At 42.3% G+C, this 23,517-nt stretch overlaps 1 protein-coding gene across 1 annotated transcript in view; it reads right to left on the bottom strand.

Annotated features, from left to right (window-relative positions):
- Positions 1-237: 237 nt before the first annotated feature.
- POC1A (POC1 centriolar protein A) overlaps positions 238-23,517 on the bottom strand; it is a 54,708-nt gene continuing 31,428 nt past the window's right edge. Inside the window, exons 8-9 of the mRNA XM_010083901.1 lie at positions 12,798-12,938; positions 238-336 (exon numbers count right to left, since the gene is read on the bottom strand). Coding sequence (XP_010082203.1) covers positions 238-336; positions 12,798-12,938 — 240 coding nt within the window. The remainder of the gene's footprint in view (positions 337-12,797; positions 12,939-23,517) is intronic.

Genomic DNA, 23,517 nt, shown 5'->3' with positions numbered 1-23,517 from the left:
AGACCACATGCTGGCTGGAAAACACAGGAGATCACAATCGTTATCCACGCTTATGAATAAAATATTACTTTTATTTTAGTAAAGTAACAAAGCTTATTTACAGATAGAATAACTGTACATTCCCATTGAAAAATAGATTGTGCTCAAACTCATTAAAGTAAGTCATACATAGTCTATTAGGAACACGAACAACCTCAAACCTCCCAATGCCTTCGGCTCCCGTCTTCTCTCAGGGAATCAGCTTGTTTTATTCTGAATTATTTTCTGCTGATTCTCAAGACATTCCTTCAGCTTGTCTTCAGTGAGCGTCAGCCTCTGCTCCAGGATGGAAACTGTCTGCAAAACAAAACGAAAGCTGCTGTTGAGCTGCTCACAAAGACAAGCTACGTACTGTACTCTCAGCGGTAATAAAACACTAAATCCACAGGAGTATTTTGAGTTATTTCAGGGCTGTAACTCCCGTATCAGCATTTTAGCAGGGCTGAGCCCCACATGACCTCAGAGAGGCTGGCGGACACGAAGCTGCAGACAAGACAACACTGAGCACCCGTTTCAGCACTCGGTGCCTTCAATTTGGGCTCCACTTTTCCTTTCATGGACAGGTTCTGTCCTTCCACATTCATGAGCCACCAGACAACTCTTCTGCTAACTAGAGACAGAGGTTTCAAACAGCCAGTTTCAGCTTTGATTTTGCCTCTCTGCTTCCAACTCTTTCCTCCCTTCCCTGAATGCTGTCGGTTTGCTGCAATTAAAACACAAAAACCTGCCGGACAAGCACAGTGACAGTAAGAAAACCCTCCCAGCGTAAGGCAGTGCAACAGGCGATGGAGGAGAACTGAAACCCAAAGTGGCAATATCCACCTCGACATAATGCCTGAATGTTTTTGTGTAATCCAGTTACCCCACAAAGGATTGTTACATCTTTCTCCTTGAGCTGAAGTCATCATGTACAGGATGCACAGGAAGAACATTTGAACCACGTGGCAATAAAAGCTTCTGCTGAAAACCTTTTATTGATCACTCCGAGGTAATCAAGGGACCTGGCTATGCAGAACCGCTTTCAGCTTCCACAGACACCGGAATGGCTGATAATAGGCGGTGATGATTTAATGCTTTAATATCCATAAACTTATCAGCAACAATCAATAGCTTCACATTTTGAGCATTTTTACTGCATAAATAACATCCTCTGTTAAAAACAAAGGATGTTCAGAACCTTGGACTTTATTAAAGTAATTCAAATAAACTTGGACAACCGCTGTTTGTATAGCAGTTATACATAGAAAGCCTTTTAATAGCACATTTTGTAAGCACATCTCTAACTGCCTGATAAAAGAAAGCAGGTCTCATTATCCCCATTTTACAGCTGGGGAAACAAAAGCACAAAGAGAGGAAATAGCTTGGCCAGGGCCACTTGAGACTAGGAAAAGTCTCCTGTAAAATGATTTGGGGAACAAGATGAATGCTGGGGGGGGGAGGAGAAAACAGATGTAGTAAAAACACCACCAAGCACTACGGCAAAGACATCTTGCAAGACTGTGTATCAACAAAGTCAGAAAGGGCTGTGCATCATAGCATTTACCATAACAGATCCTTTTTTTCCCCTCCCCAAACAAAGTTCAAAGGTTATTTCTACTGCACATGTATTGCTGAGCTGTGACAAGGCAGAGGAGCTAACTCCTGCTGCCTAATGCAGCATTGCTGCAAATGGAGAAAGCTTCACCTGAAAGAGAAAACCCTGCACTGCTTCCTATTCCTGTGGGCTACAGCACTAGCTTCATTTAAGTTTTTTTCCTCCTCTATTGCCACCCCTTTGAGGCATAAGAACTGCAGTACACAGAGAACCAGAAGAGAAGTTGTGGAGCCAGCAGGTAGCATCCTGGGTGCCATGGAGCCAGCAGGAGCCCTCCCATCTAGTCAAAGGGGACAGGATTTCATATTTTTCATGCTCAGCCACGCTATTGCCTAGTGGCTGTCTTACAGAGATCAGGAGTAAAGCTACTCAGGGCAGAACACAGCACGCCAAATGTCTACCAGGGGTTTACAGCAAAGAGCTTATCCTGCAAGCAGCCAGACAGAGAATGAAAAGCAGTAGGGATCCTGGATTTTCCATTTAAAAAAGAAGAACCAGTAGCTCAAGCCTCTGTTGAAAAGGAAGGGGGGTGTGAAACATTGCATCAAATTTCCTTTAGAAAGATAATCAACTGAGTTAACATCCTGGTCACACCGCCTTGCTAGAAGCAAAGCCCCAGAATACTCGCAGTTCCTATGTCCCGTGATTTACTGCAACCACCATCCTGCCAATGCGACTTAAGGACTGTTACATGCGGCACCGTGAGACTAAGCGCAAGTAAAGCACATTTCAGAAAGTGTTGAATTTGTGAAAAAGCTGTAAGGAAAATATTTATTGGATTGGAAATTGCATGTAAGTATAAGCAGAAAACCTGTAGTGAGTATTTTTTGGAAACCCAAAGTGGAAAAGTAGCAGTCAGAAATTAAATCCAGTAAGTCCAAAGTAGGAACTGATGACTATGGTCCATTTAGACTTGAATATATGATGCCCAAAATACACAGGGCATCTCACAGCCCAGGAAGGTAACGGAAAGCAGAAATCCTGCCCAGCTGCTCTGAGTGCTATATTGTAACTTACATGTAAAAGAAAAGCTCCTTTATTAGCAGCTGACAGAGTTTTACAATATTTCATGTTGCTATTTATAAAGTGAGTCTTTGTTGGTAGGCAAATTAAACTGCACCCATTCAACTCCTGTATGTTTTTGCTATTGATTTTCAGAAGATAACAAGCCAACAATTAAGCCAAGGAGGAAAATACTGTTAGCCAGATTCAGTGAGGATTCAATGGAGCCAGGTTTGCACTCGAGACATTTCTCTGTGGCAGGGTCTGGGCTTCCTGTTGTGTCAAGAGCACAGTACATGTCTCCATTACGCACCAGGGAGTAAATGCTGGATAATTTATTAAAGTCCTAGCTCAAATTGGCAGAAGGATAACAGCTTAGGTTTAAACGAGAAGAAATATCAACTTATTTATTTTTTTAAGGAGTATTTCTGACATTACAATAATATACTGAGCATTACTATGGACACCAAAACAGAATATGGAATTTTTCACACTAAAGAAAAACTTATTTAAATCACTTCTATCAACACTTCCTGCAACATTTGTCTTCATTCATCTTTGCAGACTTAGCCTAGAAAAAAAACCTGCTGTTCTCTTTGGAAACATTAATGAGAAACTATGCAGAAAAGAAAAGGTTACCTTCCACTTACTTTTTAAGTTTTGGGGAATATTCAGCTGCATTCTCCCCCAGGACACCTAAACTGAAGCACCCAGTAATCACACTTGCCTACATGATGACAAGCCCCCTGTGCTATTTCCCCATGTTATTTTTACTCCCTCAACCTAAATAATAGTGATTTGCAACGCTATTTGCAAGATGCTTTCACCAGTATCTTTTCCTTTGTCCCTGTTAAACATTTCCCCGGCTGATGAAGCAGCAGCAACGGTTTAAGAACCGCTAGCCTCAGGGCTGAGGCTTTTGCAGTGGCCTGGGGATGGGGGGAGGGCGGCAATCAGTCCTGCCTCTTCTGAGGACTACAGATAAGGGGACCCAGGTGCTAACCGAATGCCAACAGAAACCAGTTCTACAACTGCGAAGGAAACCTGCATAGCAGCGTCCAGAGCAAGCCAGCAGAGGCCACAGCAACCCTCTTGAGCAGGGGGGTGGGGGTCCCTGCCCGGTGAGACCCACCTAGAGAGACGGCTGCTCATTAACTAAAGCAGAACTGAACCAAGAGCAGGGCAACAGTGGAATAACGCCAGGCTCACCCGGCCAAGGGATGCTTGCCCTGCAAGCAAAGCGGTGCAGCTCCTGCCCTGCAAGCAGCACATGGGTTTTCCAGTATGCCACTCACGCTGGCTTTGACCGAGTTAGCACACAGAACAGCACGGGGGACGTAACACCACTCTGGTTATCACCAGTGATTGTGGGACCCCAAAAACCCCATGTATTGATACAACGGTTACTCAGATCAGGTAACAACAGCTTGGCTGAGCCTGCAAGGGACACGCTCCTGCACACCGACTGCAAAGTAGATGTGCTGCTGGCTATGGGCAAAGTATGACATTTGCACTCTACTCCTACCACCACTTCATAACAAAATCTCTCTCCATTGATCTGTAAGGGGATAGAAATAGTTTCATAGCTTTACTTAAATTAAAAAAAAAAAAAAAGTCTGCTCCATCAGTTTTTCTAAGCATATGCTAAAAAAAGATTTTGCAGGGCACTAACATATCAAGCACCCCAAGAGAAAACATTACTTCTCCCTCTTCATGTCTTTCCCGTCTGACACGTTAATCTATGAATACAGCATTTTCTTTTCAATTTATCAAAAAATGCACCTGCAAAAGAACATGCAACAAATACGGTTTATAAGTTTCTGTGTACTCAGTCTTCACACTCCACCGTAGTGGAAGGAGAGACTTCGGGATGCCTTTCAAGAGGTACAATGAAGACTACAGATGGCCCACAGATTTACAGATTAAGACTTGTCAAATTTGACCTGGAGTTGCAGGCTTAAGACATTTGACCTCTGTAATGAGCAAGGCCAATGCTGGTTTGTTTTCAAAGGGCTAGATGCTCTGCTATACCTTCTTATGGTTTTCCCTAAAAATGGTTATTTCAGAGCCAATTTCAGTCTCAAACATGGCCACGAAGTACCGTAAGTAAACTGTGTCATCAAAATGCTGCCTCAGCATCCAAGGGTCCCTCCTTGGCAACCGCTAATGAGCGAGTTCAGAGGTACCTAGATACCTCTAGGGCACAGATTCGTGGACACCTGGAGCACAGACTGCTGCACAGCATCAAGACCTGCTGGCACTATACAGGAAAGTAAAGAGTCTTGCAAGAAAGTAGTACAGTTGCTAACCTTCAAGTGCACCAGTTAGTAATATTGACAAGAAGATGCTCCAGTCATTGTATGTGGATCACTAAAATAGTACTCCAACACCTGCTAAATGCAGTCCTCAGCATATACACAATCCTATGCGGAGACAGGAATTGGCAAATATCCCCGTAAATTAAGCTTGGGAGCTCCTTCTCTAAACTAATGCAATGAGTGAAATAAACTACCACAGGAAGGGCTTGCAGCAGGGTAGCCCCCCCTACCTTTCACAGAAAAAAAAAAGTTAACTCCTTCCATCAACAACAGTTTACCAAACTTCAGCTGCAAGATTAAAAGGCTCATGGGAGAACTTGTGCAGCAGAAGTCACTGTGAAGTTCAACCATGAACCTGTCTGGTAAGAAGCAGCCTTTCCTCCTACTGCACTAGGTTTTGCCCTGACTTGCCATCAGCCTCCCTTCTATCTCAGCAACTGCATCGAGAGAAACTCAAAGCAGAGCCCCACTACTTGTAACCATGCTTAAAGAAAGCTAGGCTGCCCTCCTCATGTGCAAGTTACATCTTAACACAGTTTTGAGATAGGACCCAAAACAGCTACCAACAATGCTTTGAAGCGTTTCCAGCAAAAGCTGTCAGTTTAGGCTAACCAAGGAAGTAAGCCTCCTATCTGGGAGTACAACAAGGTATGCAGCCTTCACAGTCATTAACACTTTATGTAGCACACAAATGTATGCACGGCTCTTTGCATGCCAGGACTAGCCTCACTCTAGTGGTCAAAGCCTTAATCTCAGAGATCAAATACACAATTAAGGTTGGTTTTGTTTTGTTCTAATGTGAAATGATTTCTAAAGAAACGATAGCTCAGACTAAAACAAGATCTGCTACCCCTGAGACATTTTAAATAAGTTCTGTAGCTCCTCACCACCTCAACTGCTTTGAATGCAAACTCTCAAGTGAATTCTCACAAAGCCTATTCGCACAGAATATTTCACACCAGGCTGATTCACAGATACCATATTGATTATTGCAGAATGAAGATCGTTCATGTAGTGCTTCAGTCTCCCCCTCAATCTTTCTTTAACACAACTTCATGAATTTTCCTGGGTTTACTTTGTAACATGCTTCAAATTCCACACACTTAAATTTGTTACTACAAAACACTTAGCTCCAGAGTGCCCAGACTGGAACATAGCGGTCAGCACCGCTGTACAGCTGCAGGTTGGAAGTCCCACAAGCCCCTCAACACAGTTTTTGCACATTCATCCAATGTGGGTCATGTGGATTAGGAATATGTGACGATGCCTGCAGAAGCACAAATGCTAGCTCTAACCTGGCCTCATCAGGATCCCTACACAGGCTCCAGATCTGCTCAAGAAGTCGTGTGGCTGAACAACTTCCACGGCTGTTCTCTAGTGCAGGGTACAAGAGCTCATCGTCCCACCGGCTCTCTTCAGCTAGCAGACATGTGCTGCTCAATACTTGAAAAGATTATTTTTTTATATTTAGCAGCCCAAAGCACTATAAGAAGGGGTAGTTACAAAATTCGAAACCAGTATTGCTCAGCTAACCCCTCCATCTTATTATTACTGTGCAGGTGGTTAGACACTAGCCCAGGCTGCCCAGAGAAGCTGTGGATGCCCCATCCCTGGAGGGGTTCACGGCCAGGCCGGATGAGTTCCAGCAGTTCCACTATCACCAACTTTGCCAGACCAAGCAGCATGGTCAGTACCAGTATCACAGTGACCCAAGGGACCCTGGAGGACAGAAAAGGACATCCTTTGTATTAAATCAATCCCGTCCTCAAAGATGAGCCACAGGCTCTGCCAGTTTCTTCCACACAGTGTGGGGACAAGGCACACAAGCCATCTGTAACTGAGCCTTTCCATTTACAGCCCTCTTACTAAAAATGTTTCATCACACATTGCTTCAGTCTTGACAGCTGATCAGCCAAAGCTAAACTGATGGCACTTGCATCAGATCCTGCAAGTTTCTGGAAGGGAATGGCTGCAAGATTCTGCGCAGGTATGGGCAGCTTCCTCGGTGCAGAGCTCCCAAACCTCTGGGGCTTGAGCAGCCCAGCAAAAGGAGTCAGGAGACTTCAAGTTTCACCACCCAGTACGAAAACACAGCAAGTTCTGACCAGCTACAACAAGATATCCAAGCATGTACCATGACAGCAACTGCATAATAGAGGTTAGAACCCCAAATGACCAGAGGTCTCCATCAGCCACAGACTTAAGACATCCCACATCCTTCCTCTGCTGCCCAATCTACCTCTGAAAAGATGCAAATCACTCAGCTAAATTAACTCAGCTGCTGGTACCCAATGAATGAATAACAATTTATGTTAATCTTCAAGGTCTGCTTGTGAAAGCAAGTTGTGGGAGGTGTTCAGTATTCCTCCCCACTGAAGGATAACAGGTGAAGGTCCTGTGGACCTCCAGGGAGATGATCAGCACTTTCGAGAAGCCAGCAGTGTCCTGCTAATATAGCTAGGAGTGCATTTAATTTAGGCAGACTTAGAAAGAAGAAAAATGTATTTACATCAAGACTTAAGAGATTTTGTAACAAGCATATTTGGAAGTGAATTTCAGAAAAAAAGTAGCTCTGATCATATTATACAGAAGACTGGCAACAAGCAAGGTACTTCATTTGTTTTGAGTGAGAGATCAAAGCTACTGCATCTCCAAGAGACGGTTTTGACTCATGAGAAATAGCCTCTATGTCCTTTAAATTAAGATTTAAAACCCAAGCTCATCTGGCATTTCACAGATTTTTCAGATGGGTACTTTTTTATTAGTGTTTTGATTTCAAACTATTTATTTTTGAATAAAAACCGCTTGCAGTTTTTCTCCTGTGTGTTGGGTCCACCTATAGCCAGTCGGTGTTCAGGTTTTGAGAGCAACAAAGAAACCAAAACATTTGTGCAAGGCAGAGGTAACAGCACTTATGAGCCTCGACACCACTCCCCCCTGCCAAAATCCTTATCCTTGTCTTGTAACTATTTCAAGTCATAAAAGCATTTATTTTACCTACGCTAGTTGGTTAATCTACATTCAACACCTCTGAGAAGAGAGAGGCCACCATTCATTCCTCACCAACACAGGCTTTGGAGACCACCTCTCAAAAAAAGGATTAACAAATTTGATTTTACTCGTTTTCATTATAAGCACTGCACACAAAATTTTCAGTTTTAATTAAAAAGCAACTAATTTGTGTCCAAGTCTTTTTTTTTTAATGCTAAATAATTTAATTTAAAAATCTCTTCTCCTCCCCACCTCTGCAATCTTTTCTGGAGTGAAATAATCCTTTAATCTCACATGAACTAGATTGTCCTTCAATTCAGGCTTGGATTATTTTACAGATTTATCAAGTCTTCTCCATTTCACTGTGCTGTTTTCTCCCAGCTTCAGTCCAAGATTAGTTTGGGGAAGCATGTAAAGCTGTTTCCTGTGGGTGGATTATCACAGCTATTTATGAATTTTTATGCTAACCTGATTCTGAACTCTTCACTTGGAGCCGACATCCTCCTTCCCACATAAAACCAGAAGCTTTTGCCTCAGTGCCCATTGCCCACCAGTGCTACAGATTAACTGAGTGAACACGGCAGCTGCAGGTGTTTGGAGTGAGGGCAAGAGTACACAAGCTCTGAAGACGATCATTGCAAATACAAGTTTTCCACTGCAGCCAAGATGGTTACTCAGAGATGATCTTCCTTCAGAAGCACAGTTCAGCTGCAAGTGCAGAAAATGCATCTGAACCAAGTAAACTCTTAATATCTGCTCCATTTTTGTTTCAGCCAAAACACACCTTTCTGTTCCAGGAAGTTATCCAAGAGATAAAATCACCTTGTTCTCCCCTTAAACTTTAATATTCTTCATATAGGCACTGAGATACTGAGATACAGCCTTCAATTAAAAAAAATAATTGATAAACATTTTGCGTTTCCCTCCTTTTCACACCTCTGAAATGCCAGTAAAGAGCAGGATTTTTAAACATTGAGACACTGACAAGATAGTAAGCTGCAGGAAAGGGAGGAGCAAAGCATCTATATCATACATTTACTATTCTCGTCTTCCTCATTCCTTTGCCAGATTTGAATTGCCTGCCTTCCCACAAAGGGGCATCAGGGTGTCTTTAAGTAATTCAAAACTACTGGAAACAAGCAGCTTATGCCTGGGTCTCATCTTCACTCCATCCTTCAGGGCAGCAGAATTATGAAGCATGTGCTACTCTTCTGAAAAAGGCAGTCAAACATTAACTTCTTTATTTGCATGTAAAGTATGGCCAAACACAATCCAAGTTTAGAAAAAATATGAAGATGCTGTCAGGTCACATTAGACCACATTCTTACAAGTAAAACAAAAGATGTCCTGACAGAGTTCTGGTGAGGAGGAAGAGAGGAAGGCTTCACTGAATCAAAGACCAGTTTAAAGAAAGTTGTCAAAAACCTTAAAGGATAAAATCATAGCACAAAGTGAACAACATAAAAATGAAGCTTTGTAAATCTGAAGGGGCCATATCTATTCACTCTAGTGGTTACCGCTACATGTGGTGAACAACAGCCACTAGTTTCTCCTGGTCCATCTTTCTCTAATAGGAGCTGAAGGAGCAACGCTGCTCAAGCGTATCCTGCTGCGCAGGGCACACCGCCTCTACAGCCTCGGCGCTCCTACCTGCAGTGCGCGTCTGTCAGGAAGAGACCTCTTAATCGAATAAAAACAATCCCCATCTCCAAGTACATGACACCCCACTTCACCTGGAAATCTATTGTCAACAGAGGGAAGGTACTGGTAATTGGTGAGCAGCAGACAAGGCAGCTTCAAGTGTGAAGCTCAGAACAAAGCTGCGCCCTGGCAACAGATGACAGCCTTCAGCTGATGTCTCACAATTACCTCTTTCAGCAGAAATTGAAAGCATTTTCTCTCCTTCCCACTTTTACATGATACCAGGTTTAGCATGATAAACCTTGAAATGATAGCCATGGAAAAAATATTGGGACAATAAATTAGGTTTCTATTTGCACAATTTCACAAAGTAGTTCATCACAACTTTAAGTTTCCCCCCCCCAGTACTTTACATGATTTTAACACAGTATTGGAAACTACGACAAGAACAAAGGGTGCAGGAACTCAAGGTCAGAAATATACCCAAGCTCCCATGGAGCTAACAAATTATAAATTCCTAAAAAAGCCATGGATGGGTATGTCAATACAGAGTTTCTGGAAATATCACAGGGGCACTGTCCTTTCCCTTCAACTGTATGGCCCTACTTACGCCATTAGTGTCATCTTTAAACAAGCAACACTCAGGAATTATGAACCAATATTTACAACAGAGCATCACGAGCATCCTCAGCCCTTCTTTGAGAAGGGTAAAATACTGACATACTCCAATATTTACAACAGAGCATCACGAGCATACTCAGCCCTTCTTCGAGAAGGGTAAAATACTGACATACCTGGTATGTATTATTTATGAAAGCTTTTTGTTCCATTTTTTTAAGAAGCAGTGGTGTCCTCCTTTCACTAAAAGACGTCAGCAGGCCCAAAGCTGCCACAGAACACACAACATGGGTTTCAATCTGCAACACACAGGGAGCAGCGCCCAGTTGTGCTTCGGTAGAAATGGTGAGGAAAGACAACCAGCCTGACACCACCAGCTGCTGTTTCCATTTCACTTGGATCTCTGCTAGCAATCAGCACGCCATGGCTCCTCCTGGTCAACATCTAATTGCACAACAGAGGGGTAACAGTGGCTCTACCGGAGCTGCATTCCCTTCTCTGTTACAGGCTATCATCACTGGAAAAACCAAAAGTTCAGCTATGCGAGCAGACGCCCTCCAGAGTTACCTTCCATGCCTCTGCTTTGCCACCTGCCTGCATCCCACCTCTGAAGAACCTCCTTCCCTTACTCTAGGAATGAGGACTTCTTCCAGGCTCATGTGCTTACGTTTGTTTGGTGTTGGTCTGCTTCCCTACTAAATATCTTCAAAAAATGAAGAATTATGAAACCATTTCAGCTGTGTCAGGAACATCTACTTCTACACATGCATTAAAATGGCATTAATACAAAATACAACATACAAAGATTAGAACCAATGGGAAAATTAAGTGCTTCAAGGATGGCCAAAGAGCTATAAAAAAGGCAAAAGGCTGCTGAATGCAGAGTTACTCAAGGCAGCTTTTTGGTTTTTTACTATAATTTCAGGCCTATTTTCAATTTTATCCTATAACTTACTAATTTATTCCTCCCCCCCACTGATCTCAATTTCTCTTTCTGCCAGGTTTAAAACATTTGGAATTTTTTATGATTACACAATATCTTTGAGAGATATGTTGGTTTTTTACTATAATTTCAGGCCTATTTTCAATTTTATCCTATAACTTACTAATTTATTCCTCCCCCACTGATCTCAATTTCTCTTTCTGCTAGGTTTAAAACAACATTTGGAATTTTTTATGGTTACACAATATCTTTGAAAGATATGTTTGCATTGCTTCTATCTAGTTTATATCTCACACATACTGTTTACTACAATATTTGCCCCCTCTAAACACCTATGAAGTTGAAAAAGAGCCATTACACATCCATCATCAGAAGTGTGGATCTGATTTATGTAATAAAAGATAATGATCACATTCCAAACCTACTAGGGAGACGTAAAAACAATAATAAAATATTTTGTGTATACGCTGGGTTGTACTCACAAGCACGAGGGCCTAATGTCATACAAGATTCCGCCCCCGCTCCAGTGTTCAGCATTTTAGAGATCATAGGAAAAGTGCGTTCTTGCATTTCTGCCAAATGAACTTAAATACCTTTTGGTTTTCACCCTACACTATTTCAGACTGTTTGTAGTCCCAGAATGTTTTTTAATCCCTAAATCAGCCTTACTTCAATGGCTCAACGGGCCTTGGAACCCATCATCTTACACTTTTTGACAAGTACCCCTCAAGAGCAGAGACCTACCTCAGTCTAGTAATCAGTATGTGATTAGCAATCAGACCTGCTTGTTCTTCCTCAGAAACAATACCCAAACTCACAGAAAACCCTCCCGCACACATTTTTCCATCCTATGACCATGGTTTCATCTGCAGGAGATGACTGACCAGTGTTTACTATCCCATGCTTTCTCCCTCCTTCTCACATACCTCAATAATACACAATGAAATTCAGCCCCAGACAATGGTACTTCTTCACAGGAGCAACGATCAGCTACTTAGTTAAACAAGGAACAGCTCTATCCCCAAATTCTTATTACATAAGCACATACTGTGATGATCACCATTAGCTGGTATTGTTCAAGCATTGCTTATGACTCTGGCGAAGAACTGTATGTTAATACTTTAGTGAGAGATTAGTTGTTTGCTAGCTGTGGGTGAAAAGCATGTTTCAGAGATGAGGCACAGCAGGGCCCGGACTTGTTGATGGGAGGAGTATACTGCAGAAATTGGACTGTGTAGGTGAGCATTGGGTGGGGGAAAGGAGTGGGATCTGAACAGAGTTCAGGTATAGTGGAGGAGGGAAGAGAGACAGAGATTATTCACCAAAACAGAGTCCTACTGCCAACCACTCCTTTAGGCATCACCTTAGATAAACCTTGGCTAATTGCACGGGGTACCAGAGCTGGCTCAAGTAGTGCTCTGCTGCACTGCAGCATAAAGGAACTGGGGAAGAGCAGGGCCTGTGCTGGAAGTTGATGCAAGGGAACCGATAGAGATAAGCTGACAAGCAGAAGATGACACATCAAAACAGTACTAAAAAGCAGAGGTTTTGAACTAGCCACACTTTAATCCTATGAAACTATAGCAAAGTATTCCAAATTCTTCCAGTCAGAGGTACCTTTTTCACCACAAAATGAAAGAGACAACCATACCTGAGTCAGAACATCCAGCTGTCCCATGATATGCTCCAAGGTATTTGCGAGACTGGTCTCCTCCTCTTGACGTGCATGGTTCCTCCCAGAATCCTGAGTTTTTGTTTTCTTAACATGAACACCACAATCCATTTCTGATTGCTAGAAAAATAAACAGACAATCCACTACTGCAATGCAAACAACTGGAGAAGGATGGCTGTTTCAAGGAAGGTAAACAGTAAAGAACAGTCTATGTTGGGACATATTAAAAATGGGCAAAAGAGAACATGAATTGTTTGTTCTTGTGACAGCTGGAAAAGGAAAAGCTGCTGCAGACATGTCTGTCTTTACCAGGTGGGAGGGGTTTTTTGTTTGTTTTTCAAACTTCATCAGGAAAGACAAACCTTAGATAACAATCTCAAAGCTATCCTGCAAGATTCAAGTTTTGTATGGGCAAAGAGCTTTGGCAAGCTCATGGGCTACACAGGCAGAGACCATACAGGTAAACGAAGACTCACTGGAGCCACATGGAAGCACTACATCCAACTCACAGAATTAAGTAAACTACCCTGAGAGGAGTCCCATCATTTCACCCCAACAGTGCAGTAAAAGCCTCTCTCCATGTTTGGTAGTTGTAAGAAGGCAAAGATGCAGTACTGTAGTTAAGTTCAGCAAAAGCAAGTTGTTCCAATATGCATTAACACAGACAGTTTTGATTTAGCCATTTTAATTTTGTTTATATCTTGAACTAGTTTTCCCTCCTCAATAAGGTTAAGAACAAGTTTACTTTCAAGTTTCAATTTCAACTGTTTTAGTTATGCAAGCTTGAATATTTCATTCAGAATAAATTAAGTTTTAAAACTACAAATAGATCTTTACTAGAGAACTTGTTCTTCTTTCCTTCTCTTTCAAAATGGTATTTTTCTTCTGGAACAAACACTATTTGCATTATTTATCTGCACCACTGCCAGCAGAAGTTCAGAGAAGTTTATCTAACTAAACAAGGTAGGCAACTGATTAAGCAATTGCAGACTTAAGCTTCTCAATTTGCACTAGCAGACAAGATTTGACTCTAAAGCCAACATCACAGCACTCAAAACATAGTTCTCCATGGCTCCATACCTGGTGCAGCTCCATCCCATGCACTTATAGTACTCGCGTAAATGACTGAAGTTTGCAAATCAACAAAGCAACAAGGAATTCTGACAGATTGAAAAATGGGCTCTAAGTTCTCCCACATGTACTTTTTCTAAGCAAGAGATGAAGAGTTGCTTCCACCTCTTCTCTCACACACACTATTATGAATGCATTTCTCATCCACGCTGTACTGATTTACCTGCTCACCTCTGTACTTGACGCCAGGTGTGTGCAGATGTGCAACTAAGCTGCAACTAGACCTTAGACCAGCTCACATAACTTTAAACTCAGAACTGATCAGTGCATTATAAAGAGACACACATACACACAGGTGTATACACATTGTGGTTTAACCCCAGCCAGCAATAACCACCACACAGCCGCTCATTCACTCCTTGCCAGTGGGATGGGGGAGAGAAGCAGAAGAATAAAACTCGAGGGTTGAGATAAAAACGGTTTAACAGGTAAAGCAAAAGCTGTGCATACAAGCAAAGCAAAACAAGGAACTAATTCACCACTTCCCATGGGCAGGTGGGTGTTCAGCCATCTCCAGGACACAAGGGCTCCATCATGCACAACCGTTACTTGGGAAGACAAACGCCATCACTCTGAACATCCTGCCCCTTCCTTCTTCCCCCAGCTTTATATGCTGAGCATGACATCATATGGTGGGGGATATCCCTGGGGTCAGTTGGGGTCAGCTGTCCCAGCTGTGTCCCCTCCCAGCTTCCTGTGCACCCCCAGCCCACTCGCTGGTGGGGTGAGAAGCAGCAAAGGCCTTGGCTGTGTGTGAGCACTGCTCAGCAACAACGGAAACATCCCTGTGTTATCAGCACTGTCGCCAGCACACATCCAAAACACAGCCCCTACTAGCAACTGTGAAGAAAATTAACTCTGATCCAGCCCAAACCAGTACAACACACATAGACATGCACTATATATATGTGTGTGTATATATATATATTTAAAAAATAAATACATATAAAAAGAATTATGCTGCAGGGAGTCACTGATTTAGGCCACAGAAAGGCTCCCGAGGCTGAGGTCTAGCCCAACAGTTAGGCAAAATAAGCAATAAGCAGAGCAAAGAACAGAAACATGACTACATAGGGAAACTGGAGACTGGGAGGAGGATGTGGGGAGAGAAAAGAAAGAGGCCACAGCAACGGTAAGCTTTGACAGGAGAATAGCTTGCTGCTGACCACTAACTGCTAGTAGTAAGGGCCAACCATTCTCCAGACCCTGCCAACCAAACTATCCTCATACCGCCAAGCACCACAGGACCAGTTTTGTATAAAGAGCAGGAAAGGAAGGGAAAGGTTTAAAGGATACACATACCAACTGCTCCACAGGGACCACTGTGTTACACCACAGGCTCGGGATGTAGCAGGTATTGGGTGGTACCAGCCATGCTGGCCTCCACTAATTTGCTTCCTCCCGCTTGCTTGGATGATTTGGATTATCTACAGGCCCTAGGCCAACACAGCCCACACTCCGGGTCACACTGCACAGCCTCAACGTGGAAGCCACACTCCTGTGCTGCAAGTAGTCCAAGAGCCACATCTTACTCACTGATGCATTGATTTAATCAACTAAAATATGTTCTTGCAGAGATGAGATAAAGCCAGTCTTACAAAGCTGCTATGTGCTGTTTAAATTTAAAAACAAAACAAAAAACCCACTGCATTTCAATGGGTAATTAGCATTAAAAGCCATGTTTTCCTGTTATTTTAAGGCTGACTATCCTATTTTGATGATGTAACTTTAAGCCAGTCAATCACAACACAGCAGAAATTTGAGTGAGCTAACACTGCATACAACCTGCACTTAAAAACCCCAAATGATGATGAGCTATCCACTTCAAAACCCATTAGAACAAGCTGAATCACAGAAGCAGAAAAATGACTGTACCAACATATTTTCTCCCTCTATCTTTGTGTAGCACATGTCAGACAGCTTTTCATAAAAAGCTGCTGGGTTGAACTCAGAGCTGGTACTCTCTTTGCTACAGACCACAAAGTTTAAGAGTCTGGCGTATTTGCAAGAGCAATACAGCATAGATATTCCCCCACCCAATGTTTTAGGGGTCCCTCATCACGCCAAGTTGAAGCCAGGGGCAGCAGCAGCTGTTTGTCACGGATGCTACGTTCTGCTGATCAGCTCACAGGCTATGTACCACCCCCATGAAAAGCCAAGCAGGCTACCTCCACAAAGCCCATGCAGGCTCCTGAAGGCACTCTGAACGGTGGCAACACCCCCAAGAACAGAAATATATCTACACTTTAAAAATAGAAGCATCAGAAATATATCTACACTTTAAAAACAGAAGCATGACAACATGGCATACTGCCCCATCTCAACCACCACAGCTGCTTGAAAGGTTCCTTACAGCCCATCATCATCAAGAAGATAACCTGGAGCGAGTGCCCTCAGCAATGAAGTTCTGAGTTAGTTCATCTTTCCAGCCAGCAAATAAAAACTATGTCAATGTGTCATGGAGTGTGACTCCCAAAAGGGAGGCTTTCAACTGGCCAAGGTCTCTGAATATTCAGCTCCAGGAACAAGCACATCCTACCTAGCCTGCCCCGCCACAGCAGGTGCAGAAACAAGCATCCCACACCTCCAGACAGCACTTTAAATCACTGCCCAAGAACAGTCAGGCAGAGAAACCAAAGTCAGTTTGCTCTAGCTTCTTACTCATCCCACCTGCTCTGATGGCATCAAGCCGCAATCTGAAGTCTGGAACCCGTCCAAGTAGGATTCTCAAAGAGCAGCCCTATGTACTGCATTCAACAAGGGTTAAGCCTGGATTTGCCCAACACAGGCACATCCAGCACGAGGTGGAGCTTACTGAGAACACCTGCAAACCCTCAGATGGACACACACGGAAACACTGTGAGCTGTAAATGCAGCCCATGATGTACAGAACAGCAGGACAACAGCAAGACAACAGCAAGGCATCGGCTGATGGCCAACCCAGCCAAGGCGGACACGCACGCTGCTGCATCTCAAAGGCACAGCACTTTCCTTTTCACAGGTTAAAGCAGAGCAATCACATCCATCTGGATCAGATTCACTAGACTAATGTCAACTCACTTTTTTTGAAAAGGCTGAGGAGCCCAAGCAGTTGTATTGACACTACCCAAACCATGTTCCACTGCTACCAGCAGTGATACCGTGCCCTTCCTAACACAGCATCAAGGAGGAAAACAGTGGGGTTTGGGGTTTTTTTTAATCCTTTCTGGTTTTTCATGACAAAGTTGTTGGTTTTTGGGTTTTTTTGTTGTTGTTTTTTTATTTTTTAAATTTTTTTAATAAGGAAAACTTTGCCTGTTAAGAAGACACAGCTGGGACTTCACAGGGTGGATGCTGTGAAGATGCTGGCACATTTTACAAGTGTGCTGAATCTGAATGGACACTCAGTTTTGTTTGACATTAATTTTAGAAAGATGCCAAACATTTTGATGAGCTCAAACACACTCTTCTTAATTAAAAAAAATTGGAAAGAGACTCCAATGCTCAGAGGGACAGGTTGTCTGCCATAAGCACCCACCTGCACTTCTGTTGTACACCAGCAGTGACACCAGTTGAAGCTGTTTCATAAAGGCTATAATGCTGTCTCTACGGTATTGTTTGTAGAGCTTCCAAATTTGACAGTGGTCAGCATCATTGCCAGGTCCTTCAGGGGAGCTTTGCCCTCTACATTGTAACAAAAGAGGGAAATGTTTGAAAACTTTCCCTTAACAGCCAAGCTACAACCTGTACTTACCACTACCTTAATGGCCAGTACCTTAGAAAGGAAATGTGCACCCAAGTGAGGAAGAACTTAATTTCCCCCAGACTTAAACCTTTTCAAATTTTGTAAGCGAGGACTAAATCAGCCCCTACTACTGTCCATAAGAATTAACAAGACAACCCTCACAGACCAAACTACAGCCACCCTTCTCCTAATAGCAACCATGTGGTGAGACAGCCACTAGTGATTTAAATTCCTACAGATTTTAAAAAACATTATAAAAATACAGAAAGAGCCCCGAGATATGCATTGGCTTTGTGACAGTCTCAGTACTGATAAGCATCACGATTAGAGACACCTGTGCTCCCATCTGACTCGCCTGCAAGGTGAAGTGCCAGCTGAATCCTAGGGACAAGCACCAGAAACAATGACACTGCTGCAGAGGTTTGATTTATTTCAGTCAGAGTTCAAGCGCACAATTTATTTGGCACAACTGAACAAATGTATTTGCCATTAAATATCTTATTACAACATCTGCGTATTAAGCACTGGGAGTACAGCAAGAAGCAGCTGAACATTAAAGGAAGAATAGATGAGCAGTTTCAGAATACAATACAGCTTTCAGTGACAAAGGGAAAACAGAAGTGATTTATTTATAGCAACCACTTAAAGACAGCACAGTGCAACTACTTGGGGGAAGGGGAAAATTAATCAGCCTTCATTCCAGAGGTCTCTTACTGAGCCTCTTATGAAAATTGTTCTGGCTAAACAGCATTCTGGCCAGCTATTATAGTGCTGATCGGGGGGTGGGGGGCAAGTATTAACTACTTAAAAGTATGTACATCTGTAGTAAAACTGCAAGCAACAACTAAAAAAATGCCGTTTTGCTTTCTAAATGGTGGTATTTAGAAGATATATTGACAGGATAACCACCTACCTGAATTTTACACCTACCAATAAAAAGTAGGATTCTTATAATTCAATCCAGAGGAAATATTTTTTTTTCCTTCTCTTCACCTCTTTCCACTGGAAGGGAGGAACTGAGTGGTACGAGGGGGCTAGGTTCAGCTCTACCTTTAAGTCCCTTTATATCAATTTCCACAGTGTATCTACTGCCTTGGGGTTTGTTTGTTTTTTAAAGAGAATATGATGTTATCAAGAATTAATTTTCAAGTATCTAGAAAGATGGCATTCCCTTTAAGCACCACACACATCCAATGCATTCAATTCAATACAGACATCTAACGTATTAAAAATTCACTAAGTGCAATTTAATTCACTATCTTAGCTGAAAAATTCCCCTAGAAACAGAGGAGCAGAGAAGGTGGTGCACACTGTTTATTCAGATCCCAATTCTACTAATCCAAATGAGAGACAAATACCATTAAAAGTCTCCTATTTCAAGGAGTCATTTTCACCACAGGTAAAGTGATATTTTAAATGCGTTCCCAGAGAGCAACAGTGACATCCAGTGGAAGCATACTAGCTTCAAGGTAAGCTCCACAGGAAGGTCAGATGGAGTACCCCATGCTAGATTGGAGGACTCTTTAAAAACTGAGAAGTAACCTAATTTCTCCCTGCTACATACACAAAATGCCATTGACCAAACACAGCTCTCCAAGCCCAAGTGCATTTATCTAGACTGGAAAAGCATCCTCTCTTCAAGGCAGCACTGAAATTTTCCACACAATTATTCCACATCTATTGTCCAGAGCAACATAGTTAGCATATCCTAACTAGAATTAAGACACAAGTTAAACTAGTTTTGTGAAACAATTCATAGGACCATTCATCCTTGCTTATCTCTTATTTCAGGATTCAAGTTTTGATAATGGAAGGGGATTTGGAAGGGAAGAGGAAAAAGGAAGGGAGATGAAAAGAACAATTACTTTCCTTTTATTTTTTTTTGCATTTTTGCTTCACACCACAAGGTAGATTGGGTTACATATGCAAGCGGACATAAATGATTTCGACATACTTCTCCCTATTGGTGCTACTAAAAATACCAAGTTAAACTTGGCACCTCTACAGTAGCAGCCATGTTTCGCCATAGGCCAATAACTGCTAAGTCTGTGATAACCCCAAGAAGAAATAGAGTTAATAGGCACATCTCAAACCTCTTTAAATCCCAAAGCACTCTTGTGCCAAAGCCTAAGTGAGCCACTGGCAGAGGCAGGCGGATGGATTAAGGTTTGTGTATTTTAAGTGAAGCAGCATCATACCATCCAGGTCTGCTGCCTGAGCTGCCAGGAAGTAAAGAAACAGGGGTAACAACTACAGCACTCAAACACACATGAAACCAGCCTGTGCACACATAGAGGACTGTACATGGACTGAAATTTGTATTTGCTTCCAGAAATACTGGGATCCTATCCCTGCAAGTGATGCTGTTTGTCAATCTCCAGCCAAGAGCAGGTCCTCACCCTGCTCTGCCTGCCAGAAGAGAAAAGCTGTTCCCCTCCCTTGTCTCAGTGACCTTGCACTGCTGGTTCACTCTCTGTTGGCCCACTTAACTTACCTTTATATTCTGTAAGTATCACTTTTAAACCAAGACAGACATCTGTATCATGGTTTTTGATGTAACTTCAGGTAACAAGCATCTATGCAGACTGCTAAAAGTACCCAAGCTACATGCTGTCCATGCTTTCCAGTTGGTTTGTCCTGAGCACCACTATATAAACAATCTCGTTGTGTGTCAGCTGAGATAAGGCTCACGGGTTTTTTGTGCTATCTGTTCTTTATTTTGTACAAAAAGTTGAAAGAAAGTAGATCCCTGCACTGATTTCCAAGGAGGAGTGTATCTGACAGTGCAAGGAATGGAAATCACAGTTCCTGACAAACTCTGGCAGAGGGGATCACCACAATCCAAAACCAGTAAGGACCACACCACTAAACGCCAGGGTTTCCCAGTGACTAGTAATTAATACAATTCTCCTTTAATTCACAGTCTTAACTAAGGAAAGATACCAAAATAATAAGAACTAATTTTCAGTAGTCAGCTCCCTTCCCATTTGAGTTACTGTTCAAATAGCTAAAAAACCCCTCTACAAACATCAAAGAAGAATGCGAAAGTTTTGCACTGATTACATTTCCAAAAGTACAAACAGTATTTCTGTGATGAGTGACAATGGGAAACAGTGATGCCAGACACTAAGAGCTCAGTGAAATAGTGCATGGACAGGTAACAATTAAATGACTACCAGCTGTTTTAAAAAAACAAAGCAGTCTGTATTTTTTGAGAAGAAAAAGCTAAGAGTAGCATTTCTGTGATGAGTGACAATGGGAAACAGTGATGCCAGACACTAAGAGCTCAGTGAAATAGTGCATGGACAGGTAACACTTAAATGACTACCAGCTGTTTAAAAAAAATAAAGCAGTCAGCTTTTTCTTCTCAAAAAATACGAAGAGTAGCCTACAACATTTTAGATGTTGTCTTTTAATGTTTAACATTGTCTTTTCCCACTTTTCCGAGGCATTTTACCTTACCCTTAACCAATTCTCCCCTCCCATCAGTTTCAACATTTTGTTAGGAGATATGAGGAAATCTTCCAGAATTTAAGAAAGAATAACTAAGCTTTGTTGTACAGGTGATGCTCAACTGGCTATCCTAATGCTGCTCCTGAAGAATAATATTACCAAAAACCTCAAAAGAACAGCTTTGTGTGGAAACAAGCCACTATAGGAACAGAAATACAAACATGAGAACCACTGGTAAGAAATTTCACCAAGAATTGAGTGACTGTGCTTTCTGGCCTCATTTAAGATCACTCTTGGGAAAAGCTCCCAAGAAAAAGCAGCCAAACACTGAAATAAAGTGTTTATCCTCAGCCTTGGGTTTCCCAGCTACAGGTTCTTTTACACTAAATGCAGTAGTCTCCAAGGCAAGAAGCAAAACAGAGTGATCTCCTGAAGGGTGAACAACAGCTTCCAGCTCATTTCCATCATCAGAATAATTTGCCTCTTTCTAATGAAATATACACATGCTATGTAACATACATATCATATACATAACAACATGCGTGGGCATGCACAACTAATGCATGTTATGTATATATACACAGGTATGTAAACATATGCACACATATTCTAATGTGTCCATTTGTTATTACTCTTGCTTGAAGTTTGGATTTCAGCAGAGAAGTTTGAGATCTTAGAAACTTTTAAAGCTTGAGCCATCTTCATCCATCTTAAAGCTGACACAGAATAGCAGCTTGGAAAAAAAAAAGAAATTTTGCCTCTGTCTCTTCTCTGAATTATGACTCAAGCATTAAAACAAGCCACATACAGTGGCAACCTAAATGGGTGAATTTACATTAATTAGCCTGAGATGCTGAACTTAAAAGGCAATTTTTATTCTGACCAATAATGACTTGTCAGGACTTGCCTTATTGTTCCAGAGCCTTAAAGAACAAATCTATTCACTGTAAGACAACAGAAATTAAAAGCTGATCCTCTTATTTCTGCAAAAAAATCTTGTCAAACCAGAACACAAGGGACAACAGCTGTAGCAGCACGGCTACTCCCACCCACTAAAAGGCAAAGCTGCTGCAGGTTGTTGCAGTCATTCAGAGCCTCTTGGAAAGCCACGCTGAGAGTGCCTATACCCTGCCTTTTCCTGTCTCTCAAGTCCCTCATCAAAACAAGATTGGAAAACTCTGATACACAGCCTGCAACAAATATGTAAAAAATGTTAACATACAAAAACCAGAGAAGACCCAAGTCTTTTTTTGTCATGCACAGCCTTCTCTCCTGACATTGACCAGATCAAGAGAAAAGCAAACCCAAAGGTTTTCAGGGGAAAGTGCAACAGCATAGGGGCAAAACCCATTAGCTTGTGAAATAATCAGTTTCACACAATAACAATAATAAAAAAGCTGAAATAGAGTATTAGAGGGCAAGCCATTAACAGAGGCTTTCTGGAATATACTCCAGAAAACAGCTCTGCTGTTGGCTGCTTGTGAGGCAGACGCACGTTTGGTGGAGTGAGGGAAACCATTTATTTCACTCTGATGCAGCCTCATAGTCAAATTAAGATGCAGAAAAATCAGCGAGATCTGCAGCGAGGCAGCACAAAGAGCACAGTCAACCGATACAGCTATCCAGTTCTGCTCAGATAAACTCGGGCTTCCTGATATGAAGAAACTGGTACTGTTGCTAGACTTTATTCTCCAGTGACTTAGAGCTGGACTCTAGAGCTCAGATGGATCCAGCCTTCTCAGTGATGAATCTGAGGGGTTAACCCCTTGGGGGTTACCCACAAAACAGATGAAGCAACACCAATGTCTTCCTGCCTGACATCTGGGGCTGGAACCAGGTTATCTACACCAGGGCAAAGGAGTTCAAGATAAGTCTGGAAACACACAACATAAGACCAAGTCTTTCTCTCTCTCTCGTTAACAAGAACGTGTGTTTATAAATGAATGGGCAGTGTGCTCTTTTCGGCCCACATTAACCATAGTTCCTACTAACCATACTACCACAGTGGGAAGAATGATTATTTTCCCAGAGTCTGAGGATGCTGAACCAGGCAGGAAGAGATCAAGGCAACGTTTTAGCTCGCCAGGCCTGCTGACCATGACAGTTCCATTGGACAACTAAGTATCTAGTAGCTCTTGGGGTTTAGAGTTCATCCCACTCTAAATCTCTATTTTCCAGCAAGACGAGTGGAAGACACCACAGGAGCACACCTCTTGCACAGGAAGAGCTACTCGCTGCTCTTGCTAAAAGAAGGACATAAGACATGGAAGCAAATTACATCCTTCTGGCTCTCACAAAGTTTACAAGCACAGCCTTGCCAGGCACAGGCCACAGTAGAGACCCAACTTTGTCCACACCACAGAGCAGGGAAAGGAAAGGACAAGTCTTCT

This window comes from Pterocles gutturalis, unplaced genomic scaffold, assembly GCF_000699245.1.
Source record: "Pterocles gutturalis isolate BGI_N339 unplaced genomic scaffold, ASM69924v1 scaffold15130, whole genome shotgun sequence".
In the NCBI taxonomy this organism is placed as follows: domain Eukaryota; kingdom Metazoa; phylum Chordata; class Aves; order Pterocliformes; family Pteroclidae; genus Pterocles; species Pterocles gutturalis.
Note: the sequence above shows the minus strand (reverse complement) of the source record. Positions and strands in the feature narration are given on the sequence as shown.